The sequence below is a fragment of the Hemicordylus capensis genome, chromosome 6, assembly GCF_027244095.1.
Source record: "Hemicordylus capensis ecotype Gifberg chromosome 6, rHemCap1.1.pri, whole genome shotgun sequence".
Lineage (NCBI taxonomy): Eukaryota > Metazoa > Chordata > Lepidosauria > Squamata > Cordylidae > Hemicordylus > Hemicordylus capensis.
In genome coordinates this window covers 60799825-60816823 of record NC_069662.1, presented here as the reverse complement: position 1 = coordinate 60816823, position 16999 = coordinate 60799825, and the positions used below count along the sequence as shown (strand labels likewise).

At 41.9% G+C, this 16999-nt stretch overlaps 1 protein-coding gene across 1 annotated transcript; it reads right to left on the bottom strand.

The window, feature by feature from the left end:
- Positions 1–597: 597 nt before the first annotated feature.
- Positions 598–10451, bottom strand: LOC128329386 (cytochrome c oxidase assembly protein COX18, mitochondrial). Its single transcript, XM_053260485.1, has 6 exons — positions 10051–10451; positions 7528–7628; positions 5332–5495; positions 4361–4482; positions 3199–3306; positions 598–1861 (listed from the first exon to the last, which is right to left on the bottom strand). Exons 1-6 carry the CDS (start codon positions 10369–10371, stop codon positions 1691–1693), a joined length of 987 nt encoding a protein of 328 aa, XP_053116460.1. The 5' UTR covers positions 10372–10451; the 3' UTR covers positions 598–1690.
- Between the last annotated feature and the right edge of the window lie 6548 nt (positions 10452–16999).

The window sequence follows — 16999 nt, the reverse complement described above, 5'->3', positions numbered from 1 at the left end:
ACCCTCCTCTCCACACTATCCATAATTAAACCCAGTAATTTTATGAAATATCAATTGTCTGGCTCCTTTGTCACAGCCTGTTAAGCAAAGGGCCATTGACATATTGAGACAGAACTGCATACATAAACTTGTGTGAAAAGACAAATCACTAAATCCAGCCTAATCATCTTAGGGTTCCTAACCCATGGTCCTCCAGCTGTCACCCCCCAGCCACAATTTATTAGACTGGGAACTCCTGCTTTTAGAACTTGTCCAACAGGGCTTAGGCTTGCATAACATGGATGATCATCAATGGCCAACAAGCCTGTTCACCATTACCCATCAAGGAACTCTGAAGTCTGTTCAGAACTCAAGGACATAGCCTGGAAAAAAGAGATATTCATAGGACTCCCCCCCCCCGCTAAGCAGCTAAGCACCTCTGCCTTATAGCCATTCTGTAATAAGATTGGCATTTTATATCAAAAGTACCCCAGCATCACATTTGGCTCCTCATTCATCCAAATAAGGCCAATTCAGGGGAGTTCCCAGTTCTGTTCCTGTCATGAGACTTAATTGTGAATCCCACTACAAGTTTAACAAAAAATGCTACACAGGGGATTTAGGTGATCAGAAGGCTCCAACCCTATTTAATACATTCATCTGACAACAGAACTTCTGTAGTTAAAGCAAGATTAACATTCCTTTGAATTTTTTAAGTAACATTCCAAAATGCTATCTCCCCCAAAAGCATAATCCCAAATCTTCAAATAGTTACTTTACAGTAATTGTGCCCCCTCCCCAGCAGTGGTATTAAGCCACTTTATAACAGTTAAAAGCACACACACATTTCCAAATCAAAAGTTTCAAGAAAATTTGTATGTACTTTCCTGCTCATAAGTAAATGTGTAATGTTATCTGGTAGCATCTTGGACATTGTGCCTACACATTCCAAAGCTTGACACTGCTGCAACATACCTGTCTGTGAGAATTCAAATAAGTGGTTGCACTTATTTTTACTTAACTTTGGTTTACTTTTGGTCAGAGAAGCTTAATTAAAATAAGTTACTCTCTTGAAATAAGAAATCAGAACTTCAAGAACCAGCTACAGGAGTGCCAGCTGTACATAATACATATAAAGGGACAAGTAAAAATCAGTTTCCTACCTGAGGAATGAAAAGACAGTGTCTGTTATGTCAGTGGTTCACACAATAGCCTAGGCAACATCAGTGTCCCATTAATATTTCACACTTCATGTGAAAGGGAGATATTGTTCCAGGGGACATATCCCAAGGACCTGGGAAAGTCACAGTTACTTTTGTGAACATTTGGGACAACCCCACACCTTTCATGCCTGGTAAAGTGCAAAATGGGTCTTAGATGGCAAGCTGAATGCATATAAGATTTACTGTAATCTCACTGAGAACTGATCTAACCAGTTAGGAAGCAGCAGCCAAGATTTCAGAAATCCTAGACATGTTGAACACATGCACACAATTCAAGGGTCAAGTGTGCTAGTCAGACAAAACAATGAGAGGGGCACACATTTCTACACTCTGCCAACAGGTACCACACACTTCAATTATACCTCTTAATTATGACAAATGCAGTATCAGTCCTGCTTAGTTCAAGGGAGCATCCACATTAAATACGAGCCTTTGCAAATTCCATCAGTCACATGGGTTTATAGCACAGTTCTTAAAGGGTAAATATTTCATTTCAAGAAATATTTCGCATAGAAAGAAGCAACAATGTCTCTGTAAGGAGTCTCCGAATCAGACTTGGTCCGAGGTACATGGCATAGTCTACGGAATGTAGGAGACCGTAGGAGAAGGTTGTGCAAAAGGCCCATGAAGCTTGAGGACACCCAGTACAAAGCTATGGACTGGAAACAGAAAGAAATGAAAGATTATTTTCAATAAACCAAACCTGTAAGTGGTTTCCAATACTCAAGAGACTCCCTAGTCTATTCTGGAATAGAAGTACGAACGTTTGTAAATTAAAAGAAATCCAAACAATGGCTACTACTACTACTACTACTACTACTTATACACCACTTTTCAACAAAAGTTTCCAAAGTGGCTTACACAGAAACACAAATAAATAAGATTGTCTCCTGTCCCCAAAGGCCTCACAATCTAAAAAGAAACATAAGGTAGACACTAATAACAGCCACTGGAGGAACATACAGGATAGGAACATAGGAAGCTGCCATATACTGAGTCAGACCACTGGTCTATCTAGTTCAGTAATGTCTTTGCAGACTGGCAGCATCTTCTCCAAGGTTGCAGGCAGGAATTTCTCAGCCCTGTCTTGGAGAAACCAGGGAGGGAACTTGGAACTTAGATGCTTTTCCCAGAGTGGCTCCATCCCCTGAGGAGAATATCTTACAGTGCTCACACATCAAGTCTCCCATTCATATGCAACTAGGGTGGACCTGCTTAGCTAAAGGGACAAGTAATGCTTGCTACCACAAGACCAGCTCTCTTAACTAGGGTTACACTAAAATCCTGGATTTCCACACTGTCTTATATGGGCAGCTTTCACTTTCATTCCAGGAGAGATTAGACAACTGGCTAAAGGTACCAGAAATTGGGCAGGTTCTAAGTGTTTTAAGTCTACAGATGAGATATAAACAATGGAAGGCAAAGGGAGGAAGGGGATAGGTCTGCTGAAGGTTTGGTGACCAGAAGAAAAGATGGTACAGGCATCACCGAGGAAACCCTCAGATGCCTCACTGCTATCTTTATTAGGCTCAACACATTTAAGGTAAAATCCTTTGTCAAGGACACTTTCAAGACTTAACAAAACATTTTAAAGAGAGGATAAAGCCAATGAACCACAACACAACTCTACTACTTAATCTGTTCAAGCTGCTAACAGTACAGAGGGGGAGAAAAGGCATGCCATGAGCTTAAAGAGACTTTACTCTGTACTGTACAGGGATGTTCCTGGAGGAAAGGAAAAATTGCATCTTTTCCTCTGTGTTTAGGATTGTGTACAAGGCTATCTCCCTTTCAGCCTTATTATCCTCACAACCCAGTAGGATAGGCTTGATGATGATGCTCAAAGTTCTTCTGGTAAACTTCATGGCTGAATGGGGATTTGAACCATGTTTTCTGATCCTAGTTTGCCACTAAACACCACACCACACCATTTCTGAAATACACAAGAGACTGAATGAAAGGCACCTCTGTACTACTACTGCTCTGTATTACTTACTGATGGTACAGTTGCAGCAACTGGGATCATAAGCAGAGACATCCCTCGAAAGAAGTTAGTGATGTACTTTTGAAACCTGGACAGTTCTGTTTTTCGCAAAGCAAAGATCTGGAGATACAAATTTTACTTTGAAGAAACATGGGAAACAAAAATGTCGGCTAAAGTGATACAAATATGAGACTTTCAGTAACTAGAAAGTTACTAGACTGGTATGTCTAGAATTCCCAATCTGTAAGTAATCTTTATATCAAACTTCTCATCTCAGAAGTATGTAAGCACAGTAAGTAACACTTGTAGTCTGAACTGTATTCTGTCATTATAAACACTGAATGTTCTAAATACTAATACAATAAAATCCAGACCATTTACCCAAATTGTCTGAAACTGGGTATGGTTGATTCTATATATGATCAAATATCAGACAAATCTGTTAAAAAATGGCCAATACAACAGTTAAAAAGTTTAGGCATAATGTACGTTGATATTTTTTCTTGCCCATTTCAAGAGAAGAGAGAGTCTCTAAAAATCCACTGTCTCTTTATTAGCTTTTAAAAGACCCACTCTTTAGGGTGTAACTAATAAGTTTATTGTTGTGACCATAGGTCACACAGCCACTGTTCTGGGGGAGAAACAAAGTGCTTGCAACTGAAACTCATGGTCAGTGTCTGATCTGCCTCTTCTGAGATCTTCTCTAAACAAAGATGGCTGCCACCAGACAGCTGCTGAAGGAAGCAAGCTGGGAAGGAAAGACTGTTCTGTATGTATATGTGCACATTTGCGCGAGCGTGCACGTGCGAGAGAGAGAGAGAGTGTGTGAGTGTTTAGGGCTGTCCAGTAAACAAATGCTGCAGCCACTGGTTAGCATGACAAAAAATGACCACAGAACTAGAACTCTGAAAGTCCTCTTGCTTTGAAGCAGGCAGGGCTGAACCTGGAAGAAGAGGCTACTCCTATGAAAAAGCACACAGCACAAATCCATTTACATTGTCCTGTCTCCAAAGCAAGAGCAGTAACCCACTCCTGGATAACCACTGTAGGAGAATGAGTTGCATGGAGCTTATCCTGACATTCAGATCTTGACATTATGCTTTTATCTCCTACAACTGGGCAAGTAAAACTGCAGTAGATATTTTATAACAGCCATATTTCTACCCTTCAATACCTCCACTATCAGAAGATTAAGGAGTCCAAGAGTAATTGGCAAAATCCAAGTTGAGTCAGGTATAGTGAGGTCCATAAACCAGAGTGTTCCTCCTGTGGAAAGTTGCTCCTGAATAGACACACCTGTTGAAGAATCACAACATTTTAAAAAACCAACCTCACAAGAGTTTGCATTCTCATAGAACACCTGACCATTGCTAGAATGTTAATGGATGTAAGCAGACATGCTGAATCCAGACGAGAAAATATTGCTGGCAGATTGCTAGAGAATGACTCAGGTTTGCAGCTCTTGTAGTTAAATCTGTCATTTCATCTGGAAAGGCAGGATGCAGCAATGGCAAAGAATCTCGTTCAATAATGTATGCTGGTGAAAGAAGCTATAAACAGAGCTGAAACCACATAACCTCAGTGAAGATTCCTGTAATATCCTCTAAACCGATGCTGCTGTAGCCAACATAGCCACTGAAACCATGAAATCCTGAGCCACTTCCAACAGGGGGCCTATGAATGGCTTCCTTAGAAACAATCTCAGACAGGAACTCATTTTCTCACTCTATAGACTTGGTGCTTTACAAATACATTACTATATAATTTTTTTTAAAATCCTCATTTTTTTTTCATCATGACAATTACCTCCCAACATATGCACACACCTCATCTTATTTGTCTTAAGAAGTTATTTTATTTATCTTTCTTAACACGTTTATAATCAGACTATGCAAACTACTTTGAGGTACTAAGTCAACATCTTAAATGCTGGACCACTTTGAATATTACATTTTCAAACTAGTTATCAGAGTTCATCACAATACTTTTGTCATGTTCTGTATCTGTACATGGAATTACTACTCTTTTTATTTGCCAATACATTTTCACTCTATGATCTGTGAGCATTTGCCAAATAACAGCTACTGCATTTTAAAGACTTAGGAAAGAACACATGCATCTTACCATACCAGTTAAAATTATTACCTTCAGATGCTGCTCTACCAACACTGAAGTTACGCAAAGCTATGGAAACAAAGACCCACATTGGAATCTGTATCCATATCAGCAAGCTGGCCTTGAAAGGGTGGCAATTATCACGAATGTACAACTCTGAAACAATTCTTTTCAGATTCTTCTTGAAATAGACCCTGGTTGGAAAGACAAATAAGAGACAATACCATAGGCTAAGACTGAATTCTAAACATACTTAACTGGTACTATGTCTCATGGGCATCAGTCTTGCTTAGGATTGGAGTACAAATTTCACTTAGGTTTGCATTTTTAAAAGGCACTTACACACTTTGGCTGACATGAAAAAAAGTGTTCAAAACAGTCCCACTGAAATTAAAAGGGCAACTTAGGCATTCATTCTCATGGGACTATTTTGAGTAGTTCTCCACATCATGCAAGTCATTAAATTTAAATAAGAATGCTACAGATAAAACCGTTTTCCATTTCTTGTCTACCAGCACTTACTAATGTTATGTTTGTACAACATTCCCACATTCAATGCTACAAGCATTATACAGTACTATTATTTTCAGTATAATCCACTAGCTTTATTTGCCAATCTAATATTATATAATTCAACCCCACTCCATCCTAAATATTCAAGGATCAAATTCACACTGGAGGAATACCCAAGTTCTGCAAATCACTGGGTGCAGAATCAAGCAAACCAATGAAGTTGATGGATTTTTGGAGAAAAGTGGGGAGAAGCTTTTGATGTATTATGAGGAAAGAGACACCAGCAGAGTCCAGAAGGAAACAGAACCTGCAGCCCCGACAGACTACTACTAGTAGTATGTGTCCAGGGGATGTTACTCTCACCAATTAGTTTCACAACATTATTTTTCACTGAAATGGTGCGGAAACAGCAGGAGAAATGCAATTCCTACTAAGTTGATACCAAACAGCCCAGTCCTAGAGGTACGCCTCCTACGCTTATGCATATCTACTCAGAAGTCAGTCTAACAGAGTGTGCTTCGGATTACAGGAACTGTATTTACTCAGTAGTAATTTTCACTGCTCTTCAATAGGGTAAATTTTCCATTATGTTGGTTTAGAATTGCAGTCTGTTTTTCTGACCTTATGAGCCAATTCCCAATCCTAGATGTTACATGGGGTACTACTCTAAGGCCATTTCAAGCAAGAACAAAGAAAGATTACTAGTGGTTGTAACTTACAAACTTAGTGCCCATGTTAGGCACTGTAAGTCACACAGAACTGATACAGTCCTTGCTTAAGAAAGCAAGCAAAGAGTGAGAGTAAGAGATCAGAGATTTGAAAATACTAGGAAGAGGACAGAGAAGAATCTGGTTCCCATGGAGGTGTAGGCAGAGTAAGAAAAGGCTTGGCTGAATAGCTGTATCTTGAAGAAAGACTTGGGAAAAAGAAGTGACTTCGTAAAATAAGAAGAGGGGGCCATTCTAAAAACAGGAAGCATCAAGACAGAAATAGACACAAGACTGTTGAAAATAGAAATGTTTGTGCAGAATGAAATTAAAGAGAAGGAGTGTAAAAGGAGCAAGAGAGGATAAGGCCTTTACAATCAGGAGCAGAGAGGATAAGGCCTTTACATGTAAGGGAAGGAAGCCTGAAGTTAATAAAGAGATTCAACAGGAATATGTTCAAAAACTAGAAGAAAGGTGACCATGGTTATAGGGAAATGTGGTAACAAAGATATTCTGAAGAAAATCATTTGGAAGACTAATAACAATGATATGATATTGATCTTTATGATGAAGATGCCTCTAAATACCGGTAGCAGGGGAGAGGGTATACCCTCACTTCTTGCCTGTGGGTTTTCCAGAGGCATCTGGTGGGCTACTGTGGGAGACAGGATGCTGGACTAGATAGACCTTGGGCTTGATCCATCAGGGCTGTTCTTATTTATAAAGGAATGATGAGAACATATACAAAAATATAATGGTAGGTAAGGGGGGAAAAGAACAGGGAACCTGGAGATGCAAAGCAAGCAATACAGACAGCAACAATGGAACTCCAGGTTAGGATCTGGAACAAATAATTAAATAGTTCATAAGTATAGCAGAACCACTATGAAAATGGAGTGCATTAGTACACTATTTGCATTAGCCATGGCAAATATTAATGGTACAAGGCAATGAATCCACAGTTATTCTGACTGAATTAATTGGGGTTCTGTTCAAATGCTCTTACCTGGCTAACTTTTCAGACCAACCTTGCTGTTTGGCACAAACTGAAACTTCATATCGAAGATGTTTGGCTAAGCTTTGAATTTCAGGCTGCAAATTTTCCAGCTAGCTAAAGAGATACAAAAGAGCTAGTTATAAAGCAAATAACTGCCTTCTAAAGACACTGTCTCTAAATATTCATTATGCTTAATGCACAGGCTGTTATTGTTGGTACCAGCAAGAGCATGGACTTGTGTTCTTTAGTATCATCTGGACACAACAACAACAGATTCTTGCAAAACACACATTGTGAAATATCATATGCAGTTCTTAAAGGAAAAAAAAACATTTTAGGCAATGAAAAGTGTTATGTGTATACAGTAAGGTAAAGTGTGTCTTTGAGTTGGTGTCAACTCCTGGCAACCACAGAGTCCTGTGGTTTTCTTTGGTAGAATACAGCAAGGGTTTACCATTGCCATCTAGTGATGTGCACGGACTGCGGAGGCGCGGTCCAACGCCGGGGTGGGTTGCTTTAAGAGTGGGGGGGGGGCTGTACTTACCCCCCCCCCGCTTTCCCCCCTTCTGTGCTCCAGTTTTTGCCAAAATCTTCAGGGCAGCAGCGTTCCTCCCTGCCCCCTTGTTGTTTCCCAAACCCAGAAGTAACACAGGCATATGCGCCCGCCGTCGTGCGTGTCACACACATCACTGTGACGTGCATGGCACGTCACAACAAGGGGGCAGGGGTGACGGGGAGGAACGCTGCCGCCCTGAAGATTTTAAGACAGAAAACAGGAGCAGTCACGGACAAAAAGCAACAAAGAAGGAAAAGAGTTCCTGCCATGACTAAGAAAACCAAAATACATGTGATAAGAAACCCAAACATGAGACATGTAAATCAGCATAGAAAATGTATATACCAAAATAAGAAATCAAAAATGAATGACCAATGTATATATATACAAAAATGAAAAGCCAATAATGATTAACCAGTGACATGCCGGAGAGGACTGAAAGGCTGTGTCTAGCTAAAGAAATAAGATATCGGCATTCATGTTGTTTTGGAGGCTGATGAAGCTTTTATGGGCGAAATGGCCTTTATCCGGAAGAGCCGTCCACTGACTTATCAAGATTGTTTTTTTTCTTTTTACAAGGGCATGCAGAGGGCTTTACCCTTGACTAAGTTTACCTTATTTATGGCAGCGTTTTTGATGGACTTTTTGCGTTCATGACTTTATATCCTTACTTTTGCATTCATGGTATTGGACTTTTGCCATTGAGGATATTTACATCTCCTTTTGAAATTACATCTGACGTAGCACATCTGTCATCTGCCACTCATTTTGATACGTGACTTTGCCCTTTTCCATCCTGCAGCCCCAGTTTTTGCCCAGCTTATCCAGACCTCCTTTACAAATTGTATATTGTTTATTGTTTCTGCATATGTCATTATTGGTGCATTCAGTTATATGAGAAGATATTTTTTGTATCCTGTATTACGTATTGGTTTTTTGTATATATCATCTGTACGGTATTATTTTGTTTAGTTTCGTAACGATTGTTTATTAGTGTCACCGGTTAATCATTATGGGCTTTTTTTTTTATTTCTTATTTTGGTATATACATTTTCTATGCTGATTTACATGTCTCATGTTTGGGTTTCTTATCACATGTATTTTGGTTTTCTTAGTCATGGCAGGAACTCTTTTCCTTCTTTGTTGCCCTGAAGATTTTGGCAAAAACTGCAGCGACAGAGAAGGAAAAGCGGAGAGAGTACAACCCCCCGCCCTTAAAGCACACCACACACACACCCCGCTGGTTCGTCAGACAAGCAAACCGGTTCACAGGCCTCCATCATGGCCCGCGAACCAGTTCGTGCACATCCCTATTACCATCTCCCATGCAGTATGAGATGATGCCTTTCCTTTCAGCATCTTCCTATATCACTGCTGCCCAACATAGGCGTTTCTGGGAAACATACCAGTGGGGATTCAGACCAGCAACCTCTGGCTTGATAATCAAGTCATTTCCCCACTGTGCTATTAGGTGCCTTATGAATACAGTACTTGCATGCAATATTAGAAGGGATGAATGAAATGGTCTGGAACATCACAGACTGACTCGATAGGCATGCTAAGAAAAAGTGTCTCACAGAGTGATACAAAGACACAAGTGATTGCAATGCATAACACAAATCTGGGCTAAAACTATTCCAGCCCTATTGAACACGGTTGAATTCAAACGGAGTTATGCATGTCTCATTATTCCCACTGCATTCTTCAGGGACATGACTGGAAGAGAGGCATCTAGCCTAGGAAGCTCATGCCACAGTAAGTCTGCTAGTCTTTTTAACGCGTGCCACAGCAGAGAGTTTGGGTTGGGCTTGTTGTGTCCATGTTTTCAAAGACGAAGCATGCGGCTTGCCCCTGGAAACCCGCTCCTCTCATTCAGTTTAAGTTCACATGGCTTAGTAGCGCGCTGTCAGGGCTGAGTGAGGGGGCCCGCTAAACAGGTACAGCGCGGCACCCTGCTCTCACCGAGGACGACTCACCTTGGCGAGGACACGCCCCTGCTGGGCAGCGAGTGGGAGGGTGACGCCTGTGCGGAGAGCGGCGCTGGCAGCTACGACGGTGGCCCACCAGGGCAGCCCTGACGCGGCTTGCAACGCGGCCAAGCTCGACTCCGCGCATATGACAGGAGCCGACGACGACAAAGCCTCATACCAGCCCCAGCCCGGGGAGAGAGGGTCATGGCCGGGGCTGGCGGGGACACTAAGAGCGCGAGCTCCCATGCAGCGAAGCAGGAGGGAATTACGGAGAGCGCGCGCGGCTGGCGAAAAAGCCAGGATCCCAAAGCCGACGCGCGCCGCCATCTTGGGGATGACCACATGCAGCCGCGCACCACACGCGTGACGCGTCTGTCCCACTCGCTCCACCCCCTTCGTAGTATAAGGCGCTGGCGCGGCGTAGAAGTATGAGAAATATAGACTCACACACGCTTCCCGCTGACATAGAGTTTCTGTTTGCCGCTTCGTTAGACGAGAGTCCTACAATCTGTCTGCGAGCACGTCTGCGGTGCAGAGCCAAAGGTTTTGCAGGCGGCGGGGGTGAGAAAGAGGAAAGGGCGGTCTTAGAAGATCATGAAACGGCCTTGACTAATGTTGACTGACTCGTGAGGTGTGTGTCTCACTGCTGATTGATTTGGCCGAAACCCCAAAGCAGCCACCGACAGAAACTGGCCAGATTTGGGGGTCTGCCGGCCTAATAACTTTCTTGTGTAAGTCGCCTTGAAATTCTAATGTCAGATGGGAGAAACATATCTAAACAAAGGCATAAATAAATACAGCTGTATTTCGTCAAATGAAACCGAATCATCTTCATTACGGTCATCAACCAGCATAAAGTATGTTAGTAACTGTAGTAAGCCGCTTTGTTGTAAGCAAAGCTGCCCAAAAAAATTGCGATGAAACGTAAAAGCGCCGTTTAATCATAACCCCGAGAAAGAGAAATGCAGTGGCGAGACGACAGCACTGGAAAACGGTCAACTATTTCCCCTGCAGGACCCCCCGCCGCCTCTCCTCCGACGGGAGTCCTCCTGGGTTGGAAAACCAATTGGGAAGAAGCAGGTTTCTGACATGGCTGCTAGGGCCGTGTCAAATCGCAGGCACCTCGGCTCAGGTGATAGATACTCTCCCCTGCCCCCGCTCCCGTCGTTGTGCCATTCAAAAAACAATATTAATACTACCGTTGTTATTTATTCGATTTTTATACTGCCCTTCCAAAAATGGCTCAGGGCGGTTTACACAGAGAAATAACAAATAAATAAGATGGATCCCTGTCCTCAAAGGGCTCACGATACTTCTGCTAACTGGGCAAAGAGGCACCTGTTACCGTGGTGATTCTCTTTATTTAGCAGGAGGAGAGTAACTGGCCCTATCCACCCCAGCACAGTAACTCCAGTGACTGTTGCTGGTGTCTACCTTGTGTGTTTTTTTAGAATGTGAGCCCTTTGGGGACAGGGATCCATCTTATTTATTTATTATTTCTCTGTGTGAACTGCCCTGAGCCATTTTTGGAATGGCGGTATAGAAATCAAATTCATCATCATCATCATCATTATCATCTAAAAGACAGTCACCAGCAACAGTCACTGGAAGTACTGTGCTGGGGGTGAATAGGGCCAGTTACTCTCCCCCTGCTAAATAAAGAGACTCATCACGTTAAAAGATGCCTCTTTGCCCAGTTAGCAGGGGTTTAAAGTAGATGTTAATAAAGTAGATTCTTTTTAAAAAAAAGAATATAGAAAAAGAACAGAAAATAGATTAATACTGTTTCCTTTTAGGTTTCATAACCTTATATAAACAGTATATTAGAACATTCCCTTACTCTCTTCCAGTCTGCAAGGCACCTCCATTTTTCTTGCTTCCTTTCTGTCTTATTTTTCCTTCCCTTGTTGTTCTCTCTGTCTCACTTTCTTTTTCTGCTCAAAAAAAGAAAACAAAAACTGGACTGAGTGGATGCTCATGGATGGGCAAGGGCTGCACCTGCTGCTGCAGTAGGAAACAAAGCTTAAAGTAGGCTTTGCATTATGTTGTAAATAGTACAGGTATCTGTATACATGACATGTACATGTTTTTGCGTAGTGGGCTGTAGTACATATGTTCATTTTAAAAGTGAAGCTGGGCACAAGGCCCTGCAGGGTACAGTTAGGAAGTGTACTGCTGTGCATGTGCTGAACATTTGTAAATGACAGTATATGTGTACATGCATACATTGTACACAGACTAAATGCACTGAAGATAGTGTGCAAGCAGAACATTAGAATAATATTTTGGAAATAAAATCCATGCATTATTAAAAATTGCATTAACTGCTTTCCAGCCAAAATATATATTTTAACTGAATTTATGGTTTTAACAACAACAAATAAAAATATTTATATTCTGCTTTTCAATAAAAGGTTCCAAAGCAGTTTACAAAGATAAATAATAAATAAATAAAGTAAGATGGATCCATGTCCCCAAAGGGCTCACAATCTAAAAAGAAACATACACATGTGGACAAATGTGTTGGTACCCCGACACGAAAAAAAAAGAACCCACAATTGTCTCTGAAGTAACTTGAAACTGACAAAAGTAATTGGCAACAATCATTGTTTATTCCGCATTTAACAAAAACCAGACTTTGCTTTAAAGTTTTGATGCAACAGAATATTTCAAATAATAACACAAATGAAAATGGCATGGACAAAAATGATGGGACCCATAACCTAATATTTTGTTGCACAACCTTTAGAGGCAATCACTGCAAACAAGCGATTCCTGTAGCTCTCATTGAGACTTCTGCACTAGTTTGGCCCACTCTTCCTGAGCAAACTGCTCCAGCTGTGTCAGGTTTGAAGGGTGCCTTCTCCAGACTGCATGTGTTGGTTCTTTCCATAGATGTTCAATAGGATTCAAATCAGGGCTCATAGAAGGCCACTTCAGAATAGTCTAATGTTTTATTCTTAGCCATTCTTGGGTGCTTTTTGCTGTGTGTTTTGGGTCATTATCCTGTTGGAGATAATGGAGACTGAGACAGAGCTTTCTGACACTGGGCAGTACGTTTCGCTCCAGAATGTCTTGATAATCTTGAGATTTCCTTGTTCCCTGCACAGACTGAAGGCACCCCGTGCCAGACGCAACAAAGCAGCCCCAAAATATAACTGAACCTCCTCCATGTTTCACAGTAGGTATGGTGTTCTTTTCTTTGAAAGCTTCATTGTTTCGTCTCTGAACATAGAGCTGATATGACTTGCCAAAAAGCTCCGGTTTTGTCTCATCTGTCCAAAGGACTTTCTCCCAGAAGCATTGTGGCTTGTCAATATGCATTTTAGCAAATTCCAGTCTGGCTTTTTTATGTTTTTCTTTCAACAGTGGAGTCCTCCTGGGTCTTCCTCCATTGAGCCCGCTGTCACTCAAAAAGCGACGGATGGTGCGATCAAACACTGATGGACCTTGACCTTGGAGTTCAGCTTGTATCTCTTTGGAAGTTCTCTTTGGCTTTTTGTCTACCATTCTCACTATCCTTCTGCCCATTCTGGGGCCAGTTTTCCTCTTGTGGCCGCATCTAGGGAGGTTGGCTACAGTCCCATGGACCTTGAACTTCTTAATATTTGCAACTGTTGTCACAGGAACATCAAACTGCTTGTTGGTCTTATAGCCTTTGCCTTTAACATGCTTGTCTATAATTTTCTTTCTGATCTCCTCAGACAACTCTCTCCTTTGCTTTCTCTGGTCCATGTTCATTGTGGGACACATGATGATACCAAACAGCAGAGTGACTACTTTTCTCCATTTAAATAGGCTGAATGACAGATTGCACGACTGGAGACATGTGTGATACTAATTAAAGAAAACAGCTAATTTGGAAAATCACTCTAATCCAATTATTTATGATCTTTTCTAGGGGTACCAACAAATGTGTCCGGGCCACTTTAGAATATCTTTGTAGAATAAGCAATACTTTATCTCTTTTCACACTTGCTTTGCTTTACTCGATGACATATCAAAGGCATGCTGGTATACACAGGATAATTGCTTTTCATTTAATCGCTTTTCAAGAGGCATAAAACACTTTTTCAATGAGCTGTAAGGGTACCAGCAAACTTGTCCATGTGTGTAAGACAGACACCAGCAGCAGTCACTGGAAGTACTGTGCTGGGGGTAGATAGGGCCAGTTACTCTCCCCCTGCTAAATAAAAGAGAATCACCATGTTAAAAAGGTGCCTCTTTGACCGGTTAGCAGGGGTAGGCATCAAACACAGCCAGGTTCTCTATTGTCTCTCATGCATGTGCAGGTACACACACACACACACACACAGTGGATTATGTGGGATTGATGAAGTGAGCTACAAAATTTCTACAAAGTCTTCATTAAAACTGGACAACTTTCTAATGTAGGTCATGACCACAGCTGAGTGTTATGAGGTATTCTCAGGATGATGGCACATTCTTTTTAGCAGCCCATTAGTGGAATGTTGTGAATGTCACAGGCAGATGGTCAAAGGAGGAAGTGGGTAAATATTGGTATTTGAAGATTAAAACTTGGTAGCTGGCTATATAAAGCCACTGTGGAATAAAAGTTTCCACTCATTTCTGATCCTCTCATCACAGAATGAGGTTTCTGCTTTCCCTTGTCTCATCATCCACCATGATCAAATTCAGGATATTTGAAAATAAATGAACAGTCTTCTTTGTTGGACTTTAAGCACTTTAAGCAGTGATGCCATAGCCATGGTTTATCTCACAAATCCTTAAATTGCGACCAGTGTTCCCTCTAACAAGGATTCCCAGATGTTGACTACAACTCCCCGAATCCTCAGCTGCAATGGCTTTTGCTTGGGGATTATGGAAGTGGTACTGAACAGCATCTGGAAATCCCTGTTAGAGGGAACACTGCTTGTTGACAGTGCCAGCAACATAGACAATACCACTAGACCAGCTGGAAGATGGAGTAATTGATAAGTGGGGTAGCTTTTACTTCCAGCACCAGGGCATTGGCTGTGCAAATTAACCATTCCTCATAGTGACACAGGTCCTCCATAGTGGAGGTCAACTTGCAGTCATCTACAAATTGGTCAGGAGAGGACCTCAAATATTATCAGATGTGTTGATTCTGAACCAGAAGAGGCTTGAGCTTGTGCCTCAGGGGAGGGAGGTGACATAATCAAGCTGCTTTCTGGGCACTCAAGATAGACCTAGAGCAATGGTTGGTAGGTGCCACCAGCAGTTCCAGTGTGGTCAACATAGAGAAAGAAGTAGGAGCTGGAGCCAGAGCCAACAGAGGGTGGGATCAATGGAGTAGGGGTGGCTGCATAACCTGGCAGCCCTGATGTCAGAGTTGGCATCACTGGTACTGAGAAACTAACAATGGCGTCCTGACAGTTAAGAGGGTAAAGGTGGGGAGCTGGCGATAAAAATCATCCTAACAGCTGATACTGATGGGTAAGGCCAACTACTTAGAGACCAAGACCAGTGAAGCAAGACTGTAGAAGTTGGTATAGCTTAGTCTTTGTAACCCTTTGGTGGCCTTGAAACTGCAGGATGCTGGAAGCCTTGAAACAATCCAGTTGGTGGCAGGTGCCTGTGAGCTGGAGTAGTCTATGTGTGTGCCTTTACAGAGACTTTCCTTCCAAAAAGAACTCCAGCCTGTCCCCAGCCATTGCCCAGAGAACGAGCAGCTGCAGGGACCCCTCCAACTACCAGTTGCCTAGGATTGCAGAAGTGTGTATAGCTGGATTCCAGGTTTTGTCTACAACCACATAGCTCTATAATTGAGGAACAGCAGTAGTTTATTATGACTAGTTATTTGTGGCCTTAGACACCAACTGTTTAACGGCCTGTGAGATAAAGTACAGCTGCTTCCACCACACCCTTTGCTGACTTGGCTTTGGACAGAAGGCCCAGATATATTAGGCCTTTCTGCAGGTCCCACTACTTGAATGTGTGGCAACCTTGGTCATCTGCTAGGAAGGCACCACTGACTGTTGGCCTCCTTGGGGAAGATTGGGCTTAGTCACAATTTCACCCCCATGCTCCCAACTTTTCCCAGGGCATTGTGAAGAAGAGTGGCCAGTGGGCCTGTCGTTTTCATACTGTACCCTGTAATTATACCTCACAGGGTATTGAAATGGACGGTGCCATAGCTCAGAGGCAGAGCATCTGCCCAAACATACTTAGGAGGGAAGCTACTGGAGCATGCTTGCCAAGAGACTACTCAACCCTGGAGTTGACCCTGCCTTTCTTGATGGCTTCCATTTAGACATTTCTCCTCTAACATTAGAAGTTTTAACTCCATCTCATTGGCCTTCAGTATGTCCTGTGGCTATTTAGTATGAACCATCAATCCTGGGTATTCATAATTAAAGTGCAACTTCATTTTCTATTTATTTAAGAATTTGAATTGATAGGACTTCTAAGTGCTGGTCTAGAACAGCAGCTAAACCTGAGCTGGGAATTTACCAGTTTAAATCTCACTTCAGCAACATCAATATAAAACTTACTAGGTGGCCTATACTTCCAGGGGGATAATACTGGCTTACTTTATGAGACACTTGTAAGAATTACTGAGGCAACATAGGTTGACACTTGAATTGTGCTAGATGAATAATGATTATTAATTCATGAAGTACTCTTTCGGTATGACTTAAAGAGTTATGGAATGGATAATGGTGGGCTAACAAAAGCAACATACACAACAAACCATGGGCTGGATCCCAACAAAGCCATGGGCTGGATCCATGGTCACAATTCCAAGTGCTTAAGGGAGATTTAGATTTGTGTTCCTTGAATAGCAGCCCTGTCACAACATATGGCAAGTGCCTTTTGAAACTGAGGGGCGTTTCATTAGCAGTTTGACGACAGGGTCTGCTATTCAAAGGAAAGCAGGTTTCTTATCTATAATTGATATTCTGTGCAATAAATACCTGTGGAATCCACACCTGCACAAAGCATCATTTGG

What these genes read in the sequence shown, in the direction of transcription:
- LOC128329386 (XM_053260485.1), bottom strand. Translation starts at nt 10,371, where the DNA reads ATGGCGGCGCGCGTCGGCTTTGGGATCCTGGCTTTTTCGCCAGCCGCG. An exon ending in TGGTAGAGCAGCATCTGAAG is followed by an intron (nt 4,483 to 5,331) that starts GTAATAATTTTA and finishes ATTCTTCAACAG; the next exon opens with GTGTGTCTATTCAGGAGCAA. An exon ending in TTAATCTTCTGATAGTGGAG is followed by an intron (nt 3,307 to 4,360) that starts GTATTGAAGGGT and finishes TTGTATCTCCAG; the next exon opens with ATCTTTGCTTTGCGAAAAAC.